This window comes from Podarcis erhardii, assembly GCF_964252035.2.
Source record: "Podarcis erhardii genome assembly, chromosome: 7".
Lineage (NCBI taxonomy): Eukaryota > Metazoa > Chordata > Lepidosauria > Squamata > Lacertidae > Podarcis > Podarcis erhardii.
In genome coordinates, this window is record NC_138511.1 from 30,152,269 (window position 1) to 30,167,114 (window position 14,846).

At 46.1% G+C, this 14,846-nt stretch overlaps 3 protein-coding genes across 4 annotated transcripts in view; 2 read left to right on the forward strand and 1 right to left on the reverse strand.

Moving 5' to 3' along the window:
* Positions 1-14,846, forward strand: part of ZNF362 (zinc finger protein 362) — a 209,924-nt gene that overhangs the window by 120,353 nt on the left and 74,725 nt on the right. The window lies entirely within an intron of this gene.
* On the forward strand, positions 2,433-5,794 carry LOC309346976 (UPF0688 protein C1orf174 homolog). Of its 2 annotated transcripts, none has more exons than XM_081871383.1 (3): positions 2,433-2,585; positions 3,409-3,912; positions 5,078-5,794. In XM_081871383.1, exons 1-3 carry the CDS (start codon positions 2,571-2,573, stop codon positions 5,186-5,188), a joined length of 630 nt encoding a protein of 209 aa, XP_081727509.1. In that variant the 5' UTR covers positions 2,433-2,570; the 3' UTR covers positions 5,189-5,794. The 2 variants fall into 2 exon arrangements, with proteins under 2 accessions (XP_081727509.1, XP_081727508.1); XM_081871382.1 differs by lacking the exon at positions 2,433-2,585 and adding an exon at positions 2,668-2,709.
* DFFB (DNA fragmentation factor subunit beta) lies at positions 7,264-13,489 on the reverse strand. The gene is made up of 7 exons (XM_081871282.1): positions 13,336-13,489; positions 12,620-12,746; positions 11,894-12,082; positions 11,277-11,356; positions 10,555-10,725; positions 8,349-8,449; positions 7,264-7,978 (listed from the first exon to the last, which is right to left on the reverse strand). Exons 1-7 carry the CDS (start codon positions 13,441-13,443, stop codon positions 7,759-7,761), a joined length of 996 nt encoding a protein of 331 aa, XP_081727408.1. The 5' UTR covers positions 13,444-13,489; the 3' UTR covers positions 7,264-7,758.

Genomic DNA, 14,846 nt, shown 5'->3' on the forward strand with positions numbered 1-14,846 from the left:
CCTCGGCCAGTAAAGCGAGATGAGCGCCGCAACCCCAGAGTCGGCCACGACTGGACCTAATGGTCAGGGGTCCCTTTACCTTTACCTTTACTTGATGCTTGCGTTTTTTCAAGAAAGTTCTGCGTGTAAAAGTTTAAATATTTTTATGGGTCTGGACAATGTTTATTTCCAAATGGGGTGAGTTTTTATGCATCCAGTCTCTTTAACCTGCACAATATTGATATCTCCAAACTGGCCTACTTGAATGTTTTTTCCTAACTAGACTGTCTGTCTGTCCTTGGACTCTGTCTGCCAGTCAGAGTGAACAAAACTGGGTTTGCTGAGCCAATGGCCTAACTGAGGTTTTTTGTTGTTGTTTTTTAAAGCAGCTTTATGTGTTCATTTGTTTTTCCTTTCTTCTTAGGCTTGGTATTAACTGTGGAGGGTAAAGGTAAAGGGACCCCTGTCCATTAGGTCCAGTCGTGACCGACTCTGGGGTTGCGGTGCTCATCTCTCTTTATTGGCCAAGGGAGCTGGCGTACAGCTTCCGGGTCATGTGGCCAGCATGACTAAGCCGCTTCTGGCAAACCAGAGCAACGCACGGAAACACCATTTACCTTCTTGCCAGAGCAGCACCTATTTATCTACTTGCTCTTTGACATGCTTTCGAACTGCTAGGTTGGCAGGAGCAGGGACTGAGAAACAGGAGCTCACTGGTTGCGGGGATTCGCAGACCTCCTGATCAGCAAGTCCTAGGCTCTGTGGTTTAACCCACAGCGCCACCCACTGTGGAGAGTAGCAAGTTGCAAATGAGGCCAGCAAAGTCTATTGTGTGTTTAAAAGCTGGAGGAAGAATTTCCACAGACGCAGCTACCTCCCTACAGCACTGTGACATGAGAAGGTTCAGCTGCCAATATTCCCTCTTCCAAGCTGAAGACAAAGGAGCCTTTTCTCCTTTCCATATGCTCTCCTTAGTTACACGAGATATTTAACCTATGTAACCAGGGAGCAGTTGTTCATGCAGAACAATTGGATCATTTTAATTCCAGAATATGGTCCGTTGCAAAAAAAGAGGGAGAGGCAGTATGTCAAATGGGTGGGCAGCAAATAGCAGAATAGCAACAAATATCCATTGCTAAGAAAACATGGAAACGGAAGTGCTAAACAAGTACAGGGAAGAACCAGGCATTTGTGACTTCTTATACTGAGTCAGATCATTGCCCTGTCTAGCTCAGTATTGCCTACACTGGACGGCAGCAGTTCTCCAGGGTTTAAGGAAGGGTTCTCTCCCAGCCCTAACTGAAGATGCCTTTGGGGATAACCTAGGACCTTCTGCATGCCAGCAGATGCTCTGCGATTATTTTTTGTTCTGGAAGGAGAGGGCACCTGCTGCTTCATCCCACCTGTTATCGGGGGGGGGGGGATGCTCCTTTTCCCTTATTGGGTATCCAAGAGCCTGTATAGAGTCCTTAGGTAGGTTCCCTATCGGAAGGAGAAAATAACAGAGGCCAACCAGAGAATACTGAGAAGCAAGGCAGCTAGTAAGCCTGATCTTTATTAAAATTGTTGCAACAGGGTCCTCACTCACTACACACCCAGGAGAGAGGAGGATTACCAGAACAATGGCGTACAAGCCCTTGTATAGACTCTTTGAAATTGCCACCCTGTAAGCTTAGAGGCCACCCCCCAATGTATCATACATACATCACAGAAGGGGCAGTCTACAGCAGAAATCCTCTCTGCCAGAATACCTGATAATAGGGACTGATTGCATTACCATTCTTTTGTGATGGTAAATACTTTAGTTCCTGAATCCAGGTCACAGGCTCACCCTATTCATACAGACATATGCCCTTAAGACAGGTAAGCAAAAGACAATGGAGAGGCTTTCCCATTTCCTTCCTCCTTGCAGAGAAATATTTGAGGTCACTGCGAGAATCAGAATGGTTTGTGAGAGTCAAAATGACTCCAGGATTGTTCTCCTGTACTATTTCAGACACGTGGTTTATATACTTACGTATGTGTTTGCCTTGTACATTTATGATCGCTTGTTTTACATGTGGGACCTAGCCTAAAACACAGGATTTCTCACTAGCGAACTAGAAAAGGGGTCTTTTGAAACGTGAGATTCAGATCGTATCTCTCTATAATTTTTGTGGCTCTGTGTTTCGTGTATCGTCACCAGACATCCCCGGTTGCCCTCGAGAAAGATGTCCGTTCTTTCCTCAATGTGACCTCCTAAGTCCTGATCTCGTCGTTAAAACTCCTAGAAGAAAGACGGACGGCGAGGGTAAGACGTCAGCTCTATAAGTTCTGACTGGGGTGAAACACAGGAGAGACTGGAGACGCTTGATTTTTGTCTCTGAGCAACGCTGCCCTAAACAAAGATGGCGATGATCTCGCTCTCCGGGGGGCGGGGTGACGTAGCGCACAGAATAAAATGGCGGCCGTGACTTCTGAAGGAGCCCGAATATTGATCTTGGTTGGCTGTTTTCCCTGCGGGGAGGCTGCGGAAGTAGCTCTGCGTGCCGCCGGAAGTTGGTGATGGTGCCTGGCGGACCTGACCTGGTTGCGGACAGACCTTCTTCTCCATGCGGGCCGGGAGTGTGAGTCGAAGGTGGAGGTTCTGCTCCACCCTGATTTGCATATGCTAATATATATTGATACATTTAAATATTTGCAGGTTGGCGGTGGCCGTTAGGGATGCTTCACCATAGAGGGTTGCCCGTTGTGCGTATGCTAATTTATGCAAATAATTGTCTCGTGTTTGTGTGAATTGGTCACCGGGTTGGTAATAAACAGGTTTTGTTTCATGTGTTCTTATTGCATCGTTTCCCTAAATATCTCAAGGTGATCACATGGGTGACCCCTCCCCCAATGAAGGGTTCTCACAACACCCGTGTGAGGTAGGCTTGACCAAGAGAAAATGGCTCAAGATCAGCCAGACTAGTGTCAGTGGCTGAAGGGGGATTTGAACCCAGGCCTTATGGCGTCCAAGTCCAATTATTGTGTCGCTGTCTCTTTCTGTCCACCACTCCATTCTAATAGGATTTCAGGATTTTCATATGGGCTTAACTTGGATAGACAGATCTGTTATATTTGCTTTGCAGATTCTTAGATTTCTTTGTAAGAGCTTGGTGTAGAAATGATGGTTAGTAAGAAAAAAAATATTTTGTCATTGATATCCCATCATTCCTTCCAAATTGCTCGGAGGGGCATATGAAATTCTCCTTTCATCCTCAACAACCCTATGAGGCTGAGAGGGACTGGGTCAGAATTGGGTCATTGCTGAGTTGGGTGAGATTTGAGCCTGAGAGTTCAGTAATAGTTTCCTATCTCTGTTCTGGGCTAACTGAAACTTGTTTGTTTATCATCAATTTGATGTGGAGGTTTGAGTCTCTATGGCTTTTTTTGTTGTTGTTCAAACAGGGTCCTTCACGCAAAGCAACTGACAGACGCCCTTCAAAGAAGCTAAAATGTGAAAAGAAAAGCCTGGCCAAACAGGAGATACAAGGAGCCAATTTCTGTGCGAGCACCAGCCACCTTCTCTTCCCAAAAGAGACAGCCGATAAAGCCGCCTCAGGCGTGAAGTTTCCACACCTCAAGATGATGCTGCAAAGTGAAGGGAAGGAGGTTCCTCAGATAGCTGAAGAGATGCTGGAGGCTGAAGAGGATGGCCTCTGTGTGAAGCCATCAGCGCCAGGTACGGATGGCAAAGCCCTCTTCCAGCCCCGTGTCCAGAATGTGGAGGAAGAGAATGAGGAAGAAGAAGAGGAAGAGGAAAGCTGTGGAGCTCGGTTGTCGGATGACTCTGAGATGGAGCCAGAGGTGCTGAGTCAAGGCTTCAAGTTGGACAACAGCATTTTCTTGAATGAGGACAGCAACCAGCCACTGCCAGTAGACCGATTCTTTGGCAGTGTGGCGTTTATGCAGGTAGGGGAAGTGGGTCAGCAGAAGGAAGCTTGGGGTAATGGCTGCAACCCAAATCCCACTCATTTAGGAAGCTCTCATATTATTATTATTTATTATTATTTTATTAAACGTATATCCTGCCCATAAGAAACCAGAGAACGAAAAACAATTTTAAAAAATAAAAACATTTAAAAACAGTCACATAGTCATCACAGCTAATAATTTCAAGGGTGCCCAAAATATATGTCTTTGTAGGACTTCTGAGACAACTAATAAATTTGGGTAGGGGAGCTTTTTGGCTCCTTATTAGGATCTAGTCTCATGAGCTAAATTTTAAGTATGGGTGAGGTTGCCCACCTGTCATTCACTTAACTGCTCCCTTTTTTGATGGAAATGAATGTTTTATGTCTGTTTGACACTGAAGAGCTGAGGGAGACATAAAGTGGTGTTCAATGCTAGTCCTACTCAAAGTAGTTCCGTTGAATGGTTATCTTAGGTTAATTAATTTCAGTGGATCTACTCGTGACTATGACATAGCTGAATACAACCAAGAATAGATAATTATTTTCTTGTTTTACTATAAATGTTGTTGATTTATCAAGTTTTTGTTTTTATTTGCCTGGTTCTCATAAACCAGCAGAATGAAAGAGATGTCAAAGAGTTTCTTTGCAGTTCAGCAGCTTGTAGCTCCATTTCTAACTTTTATTTTTCTCAGGAAATTAAAAAGTAAATTCAATTTGTAATCATTGACTGAATAAATTGCATTTTTAGTATATCAAACATGATAATTTAATGGCAAACCAATTTATATATTTTAAGACATTTTATGTTCCTAAAGTAACAAAGTGACTTTTGATCCATTAAGGGTGCTAAAAAAATGCAATTTTTTTTTCGATTCCCTCCCCCCCCCCCCCAAATTTCCCAGGGAGGGGGAGAATGGAGGGGGAACAGTTCTTTTCCACAGCTTCACAATTTCCAGAAACTTTACATGTCTAATCGGTTGTCCTGGATGTTCATGCATTCTAGGAATAACATGGTACCTTCCTGATGCTGTTGGACTACAGTTCCCATGATCCCATGCTGGCTGAGGCTGATGGGAGCTGGAGTCACACAGGGCCCCGAGTGGTCTGTCTGAAGCAACCTTGGCCCATGCATTAAGTCTGCTCTTGGCTTGTTCCTTTCCTAGGACCTCCCAGCCCATCCTCTCTCCCGGGTGTCTGCCAGCAGGCGAGAGCTGAGAAAGGGACACTTCATAGCCAAGGACGATGATGACGATGAAAAGGAAGAAGTCGCTTGAGCACCGAGCACTGACCCGGTCACCTTCAGTAGCTGCCATTTCTTTTTCCCTGACGCAAATGTGCATCTCACCACCGTTGTTGCATCTTCTAGAGAAGTGCATCTTCCTTTTTGAAAAAGTTAACCCTCCCAGTTCAGATGTTGGAGGCAACGTCACAGACTGCGTGTGAGGCAAAGGCAGAAAGTCAGCAGAAAGTTTGACAGCACTTGTTACAAACAACTCCTGACTCCCAGAAGGGGAGAAGAGCAAACAGTTCCCAGAAGCAGCATGTGTGTGGGAAACAAGTCAGTATCTTGATTCCTGTGAGAATGCAAGCTTGGAAGGTAGGAGTTGTGGGGTCACTTGGCAACTTCCTGCAGGCGCTTAGACCTCAGGGGTCGCACCAGCAAGCTTGGGAGGAGGGTTTGCAGGATCTCTCGGGCACAGTGAGAGATGCTAGCCCCAGTATGAATGACTATCCCCTCCAGCCTCCTTTTCCAAAGAGGTAACGATCCACTTTGCCTACAGTATTTCTTGCACTGCTGATCACCCAGGTTGCGAGGCAGCGGCCTGGAACGGCAGAAGCTTAGTAGAGAACTAATTAAAAACGATTTATAGAGCCCTTAAGTTGTGTTAGTTCATGTTGCAAAGCGGCTGATGCCAGAGAAGAGAAATCTGCTCTCTGGATTTTGTTGCTCCTAATGAACGGAAGACTGTCAGATAGTTCCCAAATGACAGTGTTATTTGTGTTGGCAGGATTTTATTTAATTTTTATTGCACATGAGGAAAACACAGCATGGAGGAGCGGTGCAGAAATTGAGGAGCCACAGGGCTAAGCGGGGCAGCGAGGGGGGTGTTACCAAATTTTCTACCTCAAGGAAGCTTCTACCCCAGTTGATCTGCCACAGAAGCCTAGACTGTTGCAGAGGATTTTGAGAAATAGTAGAAGAGCCCTGGTGGATAATAGATGTGTCATCTAATCCAGCCTTCCAGATGTTGTGAGCTCTATAAATTCCCAGTAACCACCCAGCAAGGGATCAGGGATGATGGGAGTTGTAGTCCAACAGTTAGAGGGCAACAAGCTGGGGAAGGCTGCTCTATTCAAACGTCTTACAGCAGCAAGCTAGGTGCCTCCAAATGGGCATCTGGAAACCAGGCATTCTCACAGTTTAGCTCCTCTTAGTCGCCTTAGCTAATTACAGCTGATAATCCTTTCCTCCACTAATCTGTCTAGCTCTTTATAGTAAGTTAGGCTAACCTGCATCCCTCCAGATGTTCCTGGACTCAAAGCATACTTGACAATTGGTTGTACAAACAAGCTAAATTGGGAGCTGGAGTCTCAACATTTGGAGGGCTTTAGGGTATCCTCCCCTGATTTAGAGAGTCAAATTGAAAGGAAACCACCTCTGTTTCCTGCACGCCCCCCCCCGAAAGTAATTGGGAGGTATTTTATTTACTGTGTTTATAGCCCACATTCTTCTCCAAAGAGCTTGAGGTGGTGTACATGGTTCCCCCGCTCCTTATTTAATCTCCACAACAGCTTTGTGAGGTAGGTTAGCCTGAGAGGCAGCGACTGGCCCAAGGTCAGCCAGTGGGGCCAAGTGGGGATTTTCACCTTGGTCGCTCTAAGCATTATCCCACACTGCTTAGAGAACCATAGTTGTCTGTGTGACATCGCAGTGCTCACTGCATTAATCCCTGTCCTCCTTTCTATTTTCATGGCTAGCAACCAACATTTTGCATGTGATACACTCCTTGGGTCCTGGTGTCACGGACTTGTTGGATGCAGAGGAATGGTAGGAAGAACCAGCTGGGGAATCCCCAAAGGGAAGAAGGCTCAGAGACAGGGGATTGGTGGGAAAACAATGAGGGAGAAGACTGGGAGGAGAAGGTGTTGGAAGCTGAAGAGGTAACAGGGCTTGGTGAGAAGGGGGAGTTGGTATGGGGGGAGCATACAGTTGTCCTAAATGTATAGGACTTGTTTCTGAACAGACGTGCTTAGGACTCTACTAGACAGGAGAGCTAGATATGCTACAGAAATAAAATCAGGGCTTTATAAGCTCTGGGCTTGAAATGAAGGATACCAGCATATGTGATTGGTTTCTTATTTTTCATGTTCCATTCTGCAGTACTGCAGGATAAGCCAGGCTGAAAATGGCACAGAAAACATAAGGCAGTGAAGCCATTTTCTGTTTCTACTACTTGATTTAGGGCTTCTCCATGCTTTGCATGTTGGAACTTCCGCCACACGAGTACTCATATAGGTAAACAATGAGCCTTCCATTTAAACATTGCAAAATCCCCATAGGATGTGGAGAAGAATCCATTGTTTGACTTGGGTGACCGCATGGGCCCTGGCCAATAGGCACCCACATCAGGGAAATAAATGGAGTTGCCAGCATTCGGGAGTTCAAAAACGTGTGCCCTTCCTCCTGATGGAGACAGCCACGTGCAACTGAGGTCAAGGGCCAGAAGGCATTGGGACTCCACAAAATAAAGGCTCATCGGCCAGACCACCCACCCAAGTGCTCAGGAAAAAGGTACATCAGCCCACAACTTAGAAGTCAGTCCCTTGGCAAATGGGGGGGGGGTCACTTCCGGATCTTGTGGACCCCTTTCCGTTTTCGGTAGATCTTGCTCTTGTCACAACTGAGGTTGTGGTAGGCTTTCTTGTGGCAGGCAATGTGCACCAGTTTCAGATTATGGACGGTAAACAGCAGCTGGTAGAAGTATTCCCAGTTCACCTCCTTGCCGTCTCGGCCCTTTACAGCTTCTGCTAACGTCGGGAGGACCGTCCGCTTCTTCTCAATTCTGAAACAGAAAGCAAGCCCTGTGGATGTTAATGTTTAGAGCCTTTTTCAGAATTTGGAAACAAGCAAATGTTTCCTGGGGACCCAAGGCAGTGCACGTTCTGTGCAAACTCAGGGGAAATAGCAGAATTCTGAGGCCTGAAGCTCAGGGCTCAGGGCTGTTGCTTTTCAAGTTCGTTTTAAAGTAACATCCATTGCCCCACCCAGCATTGTAATGTGGCCCCCAGAAGGCTGCCTGCTTAGCAACACAGCCCCTGAGCTGGAATAGGTTGTCCAACCCCAAAATTGGAAGAAATCAGTCTGCCTTCCGGTGCCTTTTGTCTTTCCAAAACGGCAGGAAATGCCCGTTCAGATATTGCACTTGTACCTACACGTGGTCGAGGTTCCAGGTGCTAAAGAGGACTCTGCTCTCTTTGTTCCCATACGGATTGATGGAGTGTTGGCTAGGGCAGTTTTCTGCATCAAAAGGGCCCTGCGGAAAGACGACAGCATGAAATAATAATACAGTAATGTTGTTATTTATACCCTGCCCCTCTGGCTGGGTTTCCCTAGCCACTCTGGGCAGCTTACAGCATATCTAAAAACATAATAAAAACATCAAACCAAATAAAAACCGAAGCTGAGAGTTCATGGGGGAAAAGGGAATACATAAATTTACATAAAAATAAACAAGTTTAAATAAATCTCTGCAAGGGGACAGGGTGTCATGGAATGAGGATCACAGCTCCCTCCTGTGCCCTTGTGAAGCAGGTTAGGCTGAGAGGCATCAACACTCAGCAAGCTTTGAGTGGAGGAATCTGAACCCTGGTCTCCCGAGTCCTAAACCCTAAGGCAGTGGTTTTCAATCACTGTGCTGTGGCACCCTGGGGTGCCTTGAATGATGCTCAGGGGTGCCACAGGTAACACTGGCTTCTGACCTTCTTCCCTCCCTCCTGATTCCCTCTCACATCTTTGCCTCTCAAAGGCTTGCACAGCTGCTTGTTGCAGTCCTGGCTACAAGCTCCACAGGTGAATAGTGCCTCTGGGGCCTTGGAGCAAGCAAGCAAGCAGGTGAGGGAGCCCACCCAGCCAATCCGCCAGCCCTTGCTGTTGGGAATGGGCAGACAAGTCCCAGGGCAGTGTGAGGAGGTACCTCTCTTTGAGGGGACAGCTAGGAGACCAGGCACAGTGGCAGCAGCTGCCCGGAGGACTCCCAAGAAGAGGGGAGAGGAAAGGAGGCCGAGGGGACATTCCACAAGGGAGGGGGTTTGAAAAAGGGTGAGAGGCTGCCAGCTCTGCAGGCAAGGGGAGACATAACTGGGCTTCTGAGCCCCCACAGGGTTGCCGCAGAAAGAATGTCGGTGGTCAAGGGAGATGTGGACTCAAAAAGTTTTAAACCTTTGCTCTAAGGAATGCAACTGAGAACTAAGCCAGTTGGGACACTGCAAGGGCCTATCCAGCTCTGCCCAGCCCTACAAAGGGAAGCTCGGAGGCCAGGTTTCAATCAGAGGCTGAAGAGAGAATCCTGCCAAGGATAGCGCCTGCTCTGTCTCCATCTCTGTCCTACTCACGCTGCTGCCGTCGGAGGTTGACCTCTTGCCCGCCGTGGATTCCCTTCCCACTCTTCTGAACTGTTTCAGTTGCTGCTTCTGAAACACGATCCTTGCCTGTCCCTGCCTTGGACTCCAAAGAACTAGGACCTCATTTCCCCCAGACATGGGGGTCTGAAGCCCACCAGAACCTGTGAAAAGGGGTCCTTAAGGGGTATGGCTTGAGCATGCAGGTGAATCTGCTGACCTCATCAGAAGTCTAGGCAGCTGGCACAGAGGTCAGAACCCCTGGCTGTTGGTGGCCAGTGTTTTTCTTTTAAAAAAAAAATATATATTTTTATTCATTTTACAATACAAAAATATAAAAACACATAACAAAGTTTTTCACAAATACATTTTTTTGGACTTCCCTCAGCTCTTCAGCAAATCCTCCGTTTTAATCCTTCTTCCGCATTTCTTAATTTAATATTGCCTTTCATTAAAAACCTCCTCCCTCTTATTCCCTTTTTTTACAATATTTCTAATATTTTTTTTCACAGAGCCTCTTGCAAACCTACAAACGTTATTTGTTCATCGCATATACTTTTCGAATAGTCTACAAATTTACTCCAGTCTTCAGTGAATCTGAGGTCTCGTAGGCCTTGAATCCTTCCTGTTAATTTATCAAGGTGGCCAGTGTTTTTCTTGGTTGGTTTGGAACTCTATATTGGAGTGGAGAACATGTGGCCCTCCAAACCTCTCCATCTGGCCCCCTGATTTCTGCCTAGGCAACACCCCTCGAGTCGTGCTCTGCACCTTCCTTGGGTGTTTTTGTCTGGCTGAACTGTGTCCTTGAACTGTGATAAGGCCTCTTGCTTGCCTGGATGAAGGGGGAAGTCTGGCCTACTAGTATACGGGCCCCCGAAGGTAACTTAGGAGGGAGTGTGGCCCTCTGCCTGGAAAGTGTTCCCCATCCCTGCCCTGTATCTGTTAGAACTCTCTTTTTTTTTTAAGACAACCAGGTACAGACACACAGTTTTGCAGCACCAGAAACTAGTTTGAAACTTACTTGACAAGAGAACCAGCCTTCTGGTGTGCAAAGACAGACCTTCTTGTCTTCTCTCCTGTCAAAATAACAGCCATTGTACCTCTCTGACTTTAATTTCAACAGCATCTCTTCTGCAATCTCTTTGAATTTAGCTTGGACGGCCGGGTGGAGTGCAGAAGCGTAGTTGCTGACCTTTGTTTAAAACAAAACAAACAAACAAAGCTGTGGCGTATTCATGTATTTGAGGATTCCTACCCTATGTTTTGGCTGAATGGATCTTCAAGGTGGTTCACAAATGCATTGGGTGGTATTCAGCTAAGTTTTACTCAGAGGTGACCCATTGAAATGAATGGGTACAGTTTAGTCATGTTCATTCACTACACTGAGGCTGCTCTGAGTACAACTAAGCTGAGTGGAATCCACTAACTAAAAGAAAAATGTAGATGAAAATGTAAGATGGGTAGCTAGCCGCTCGGCCCCCAAAATCTTCAAAAAATGTTTTTTTGTGCCATATAAGACCCCCTCAGACTTGTGATTTTAAATATTTGTGTGTGTAATTGGACAGTCCTGTGTCCAGTAGGGTCCCCTACTGTGTAACTCCCCAGCTACTTCCCATTTATAATCATTATAATACTGTTTAAATATGACCTTTACAACTTTTACTAGCTGCTTCCATATGGCCCTCCCTGTGATAACTGATGCATCTAAAAGGTGAACTATGGGCTGCATCAAACATGCATTACCTCTTTCATGTAACCTCGGATCCTGCTCTCACAGCTGTAGCGCATGTAACTGGACTTCGTCTTAAAGCGAGAGTCAACCCCTAGGAGAGAGGGGGGAAACCCCATTAACCTTCTACCCGCATCTATAAAACAGGCCCTTCTTCTGAATGCAGTTCTGAAGCCTTTTTAATACCCAAAGTGTGGGGCGAAGAACTCCTATTTGATCTTACTCCTGTACAGGCAGTGTTGTGTAGTGGTTAGAGTCCCAGATTATGTATTTCAGGCCTGAGTATTTCAGGCCTTTGGCTCAAGATCATGTCACTATCTCTGCATGAGCTGAGATTGAGAGGTGTGCAGGAATCAATGCTTTGTGTTGGGCTTCCTCTTCCAAGGGGCTTTGGACGCACCCAAAATGAAACATCAACTCCCTTGCAAGGTAGTAGACTCTCCTTCCTTGGAGGTTTTTAAAGAGAGGGATTATTTAGCTGTGATTCTTGCATCGCAGGGGGTTGAGCTAGATGACCCTTGGGGGTGCCTCCCAACTCTGTGATTATATGAAAAGTGTAATGTTTAGCAAAGAATAAGAAGAAAAATACAACCCTCCTTAAGGGGCGTGTCGGCACCGAGGCAGAGCTCACCTTCGAACCATCTCCCATCTTCCTCTCTGCTTTCCCCTGAAATATTTTCACTGAGAGTCTGAATGAGGTCAGCCAGCAGCTTCCGTCTCTTGGGGGCTTCCTCGTCAGAGAGCAGCCCCTGAGCTGCGCGAATAACATCATCCGTTCGGCTAGAAAAGGCATCAAGAAACCGCTGGATCTCGCTCACATCTGCAAGGTTGTTAGAGTGGGGGGAGGGTGTGTGCAGAATTATTTGGGGTTGCTCGTTCCTGCTTTAATCAAGATAATATTTTACATTATTATTAATGGTAGTGAAAATAATCAGTAATTAGTATTAATTTTTAATCAGTATTAACAGCAATAATGAAACGCTTAACATTTTCAAAAAGCTCTCAAGCATTCGAAGCATTTGCAATATCTGACTAATCTGAATGCATCAAACCTGGATTTATCTGAGTCAACATGGTTATATTTGTGGTGCGACCAATTACAGTAATTCATGAAAGGAAGGGAAGAAAGAGAAAATTTCTGCTTTGTACAAGTCAGCGTGTTTGATGTGACCCTTAAAATGTGCATGCTCACCAACAACGGAAATTTCCCAGTTAACAATATTATTTCATAATTTATTAATTTCCTACAACGCTATGTGATATTTGTTGGCTGGGTTATGTGCATACACTCAAAATGCATGAGGACGGTGGATGTTTTCAGGCGGAGGAATAGAACAAAACTCCCTGTCCTACTCACAGCCATGCCAGCTCTCTCCTGGGGGTAGCAAGATGAGTTCCGAATGATCTGGAATATGCTGAAAATACCCTTCTGTCACCTCTGTGCCGTCCTCATATAAGCACAGCCGGCAGTCAGTGTAAGGGAGCTGTTGGGAAGGTGACACAAGGCACATGGAGTCAGGGCAGCCGTCACAAGACACAGGAAGATTCCCCCGCCAGCCCTCTCCCCAGACCAACTTTTATTCTTTTCTTACATTTATGTCCCACCTTTCTTCCGCCATAGAACCCAAGGTGGTGTGTATGTGGACTCCCATCCAGTCCTCAGTCCCCAACCTGCTTAGCTTCCGCAAGGAGGTGGCCTCATCCTAGCCAGAGCACTGGGGTTTTGTTCAGATGCCACCCTTAATCAGTTTTCTTGCTCTAAACCAGTGTTTCCCAAACTTGGGTCCCCGACTTTTTTGGACTACAATTCCCATCATCCCTGACCACAGGTCCTGCTAGCTAGGGATGATGGGAGCTGTAGTCCAAAAACCGGGGAGACTCAAGTTTGGGGAACACTAAAGAAGGGAGTTCTATATTTCCCTGGGATTCCCTTCCAACTCCAGTTCTGTGATTCTATTAACAAGCAACTTGAACACCTGCAGTTCCTCAGCGGCTCCAGCAGGGGCCGCTGCTTGCACTTGATTTCCGCGGCGGTCCTAAAGCCCGCTGCATACCCAACCACCTCAACTGCACCTGCAGGAAGGCGCAGGCCTTGGAGAGCAACTCCTTCAGGCTTCTTGCCGCCACTCCGAATTTCCGATCGCTGCCGAGGCTACGGATTTTGAACGCTTTGGGTGCCATCGCGCCGCAGGCGGGGCTCGAACCCACGGAGCCTAGCTTCCGGGTCTCGGCCCCGTAAGGAGCGGGGCTCTGATTAGCCGACAGAAGTGCTTGTCAAGCGTTAGGACCCGCCTCTGTCCTCCCTTAAAGGAATAGATTATTTTTATTGGTCAACATCGATCCGCGACCGATAAGAAAAGGTTTAAGGAAATGATTAATTGGCTACTTTGAGGACAATGCTACCTTAGCACCGAATACAGTACTTCCTTATTTAAGCTGGCAAATCTGTTTTATTCGTTTTCTTTAAGCCGCATGCGCAAAGGGGTCTTTCCCGCCTCAATAAAAACGGCCAGGCTTGATCATTCCCAATGCGCATGCTCACCCCTTTGCCGCAAGCTTTCGCCATGTTAGCTTAGGGCGTGGTGCAGTCCTTCAACGCATGCGTGGAAATGTATTTTGGGCATGAGCAAAGGCTCCGCCCCCAGCTGGTCATAGAGATAGAAAATAGTAGAGTCGTACTGCCAAGTATACTTTCTCGGACCTTTTAAATGCAATGCGCGGGCTGAGTTATGGATGCTTCTTATGAATTGCTTCATCCCAAAGTCAGAAAATATTTATTGTAGGTCCCTCATCATCACTACATTTTTTTTTTTTTTGTTGTTCACACAACAACCCCGTGAGTTAGATCAGCCTGAGAAGTAATGCTTTGAATGTCCAGTGTATGAGTATCATTCATCCCTAGAGGGCAAAGCGGCGGGGGGGGGCTGCTATAAAGGTCAAGTATCAACATCAGATGGGAGTTGGCCCCTGTGAAGACAAATGCTGGACAAGAGGGGCCACTGGCTTGCTCCAGCAGGCTCTTTTTTTGTTGTTCCTATGTTGACAACGAACACCCATACCAAAGCACTAGAGAACATGCTTTGCACTTAAAATGTCTCAAAGAATATCATTGCTGCTGCTTGAGAAACATGTAAAAAAAATGAGCAGGTTTAAGAGCAGACAGCTAATAACTCAGGTCCCTATGAATTTGATATCGATAGTTGGTTTCTATTTTAATATTGTTTCAATATTTTAATGTTGTATTTTAATTTTGTTTTTAAGTTGTAATCATTCAACTTGTTTTTATTATTGCTTGTAAGCCGCTCTGAGCCCGGCCTTGGCTGGGGAGGGCGGGGTATAAATATAATAACAACAACAACAACAACAATAATAATAATTTGCTGCCACTGAAAATGTTACTTTCCTTACGTAGTATTTGGGGCTTGATTTCTCCCCATTCCTTCCCCTCCAGCAAAAGGTGGGGGCGGACTTCTGCTAGATTAGTATACAGTATTTTTTTTAGCCTGAGTCCTTGCTCTGAAGCGAGGATTGTCTCCAAAACTGAAGCCTTTCGTGTATGTGTGAATGTGTGCGTGTGTTGATTG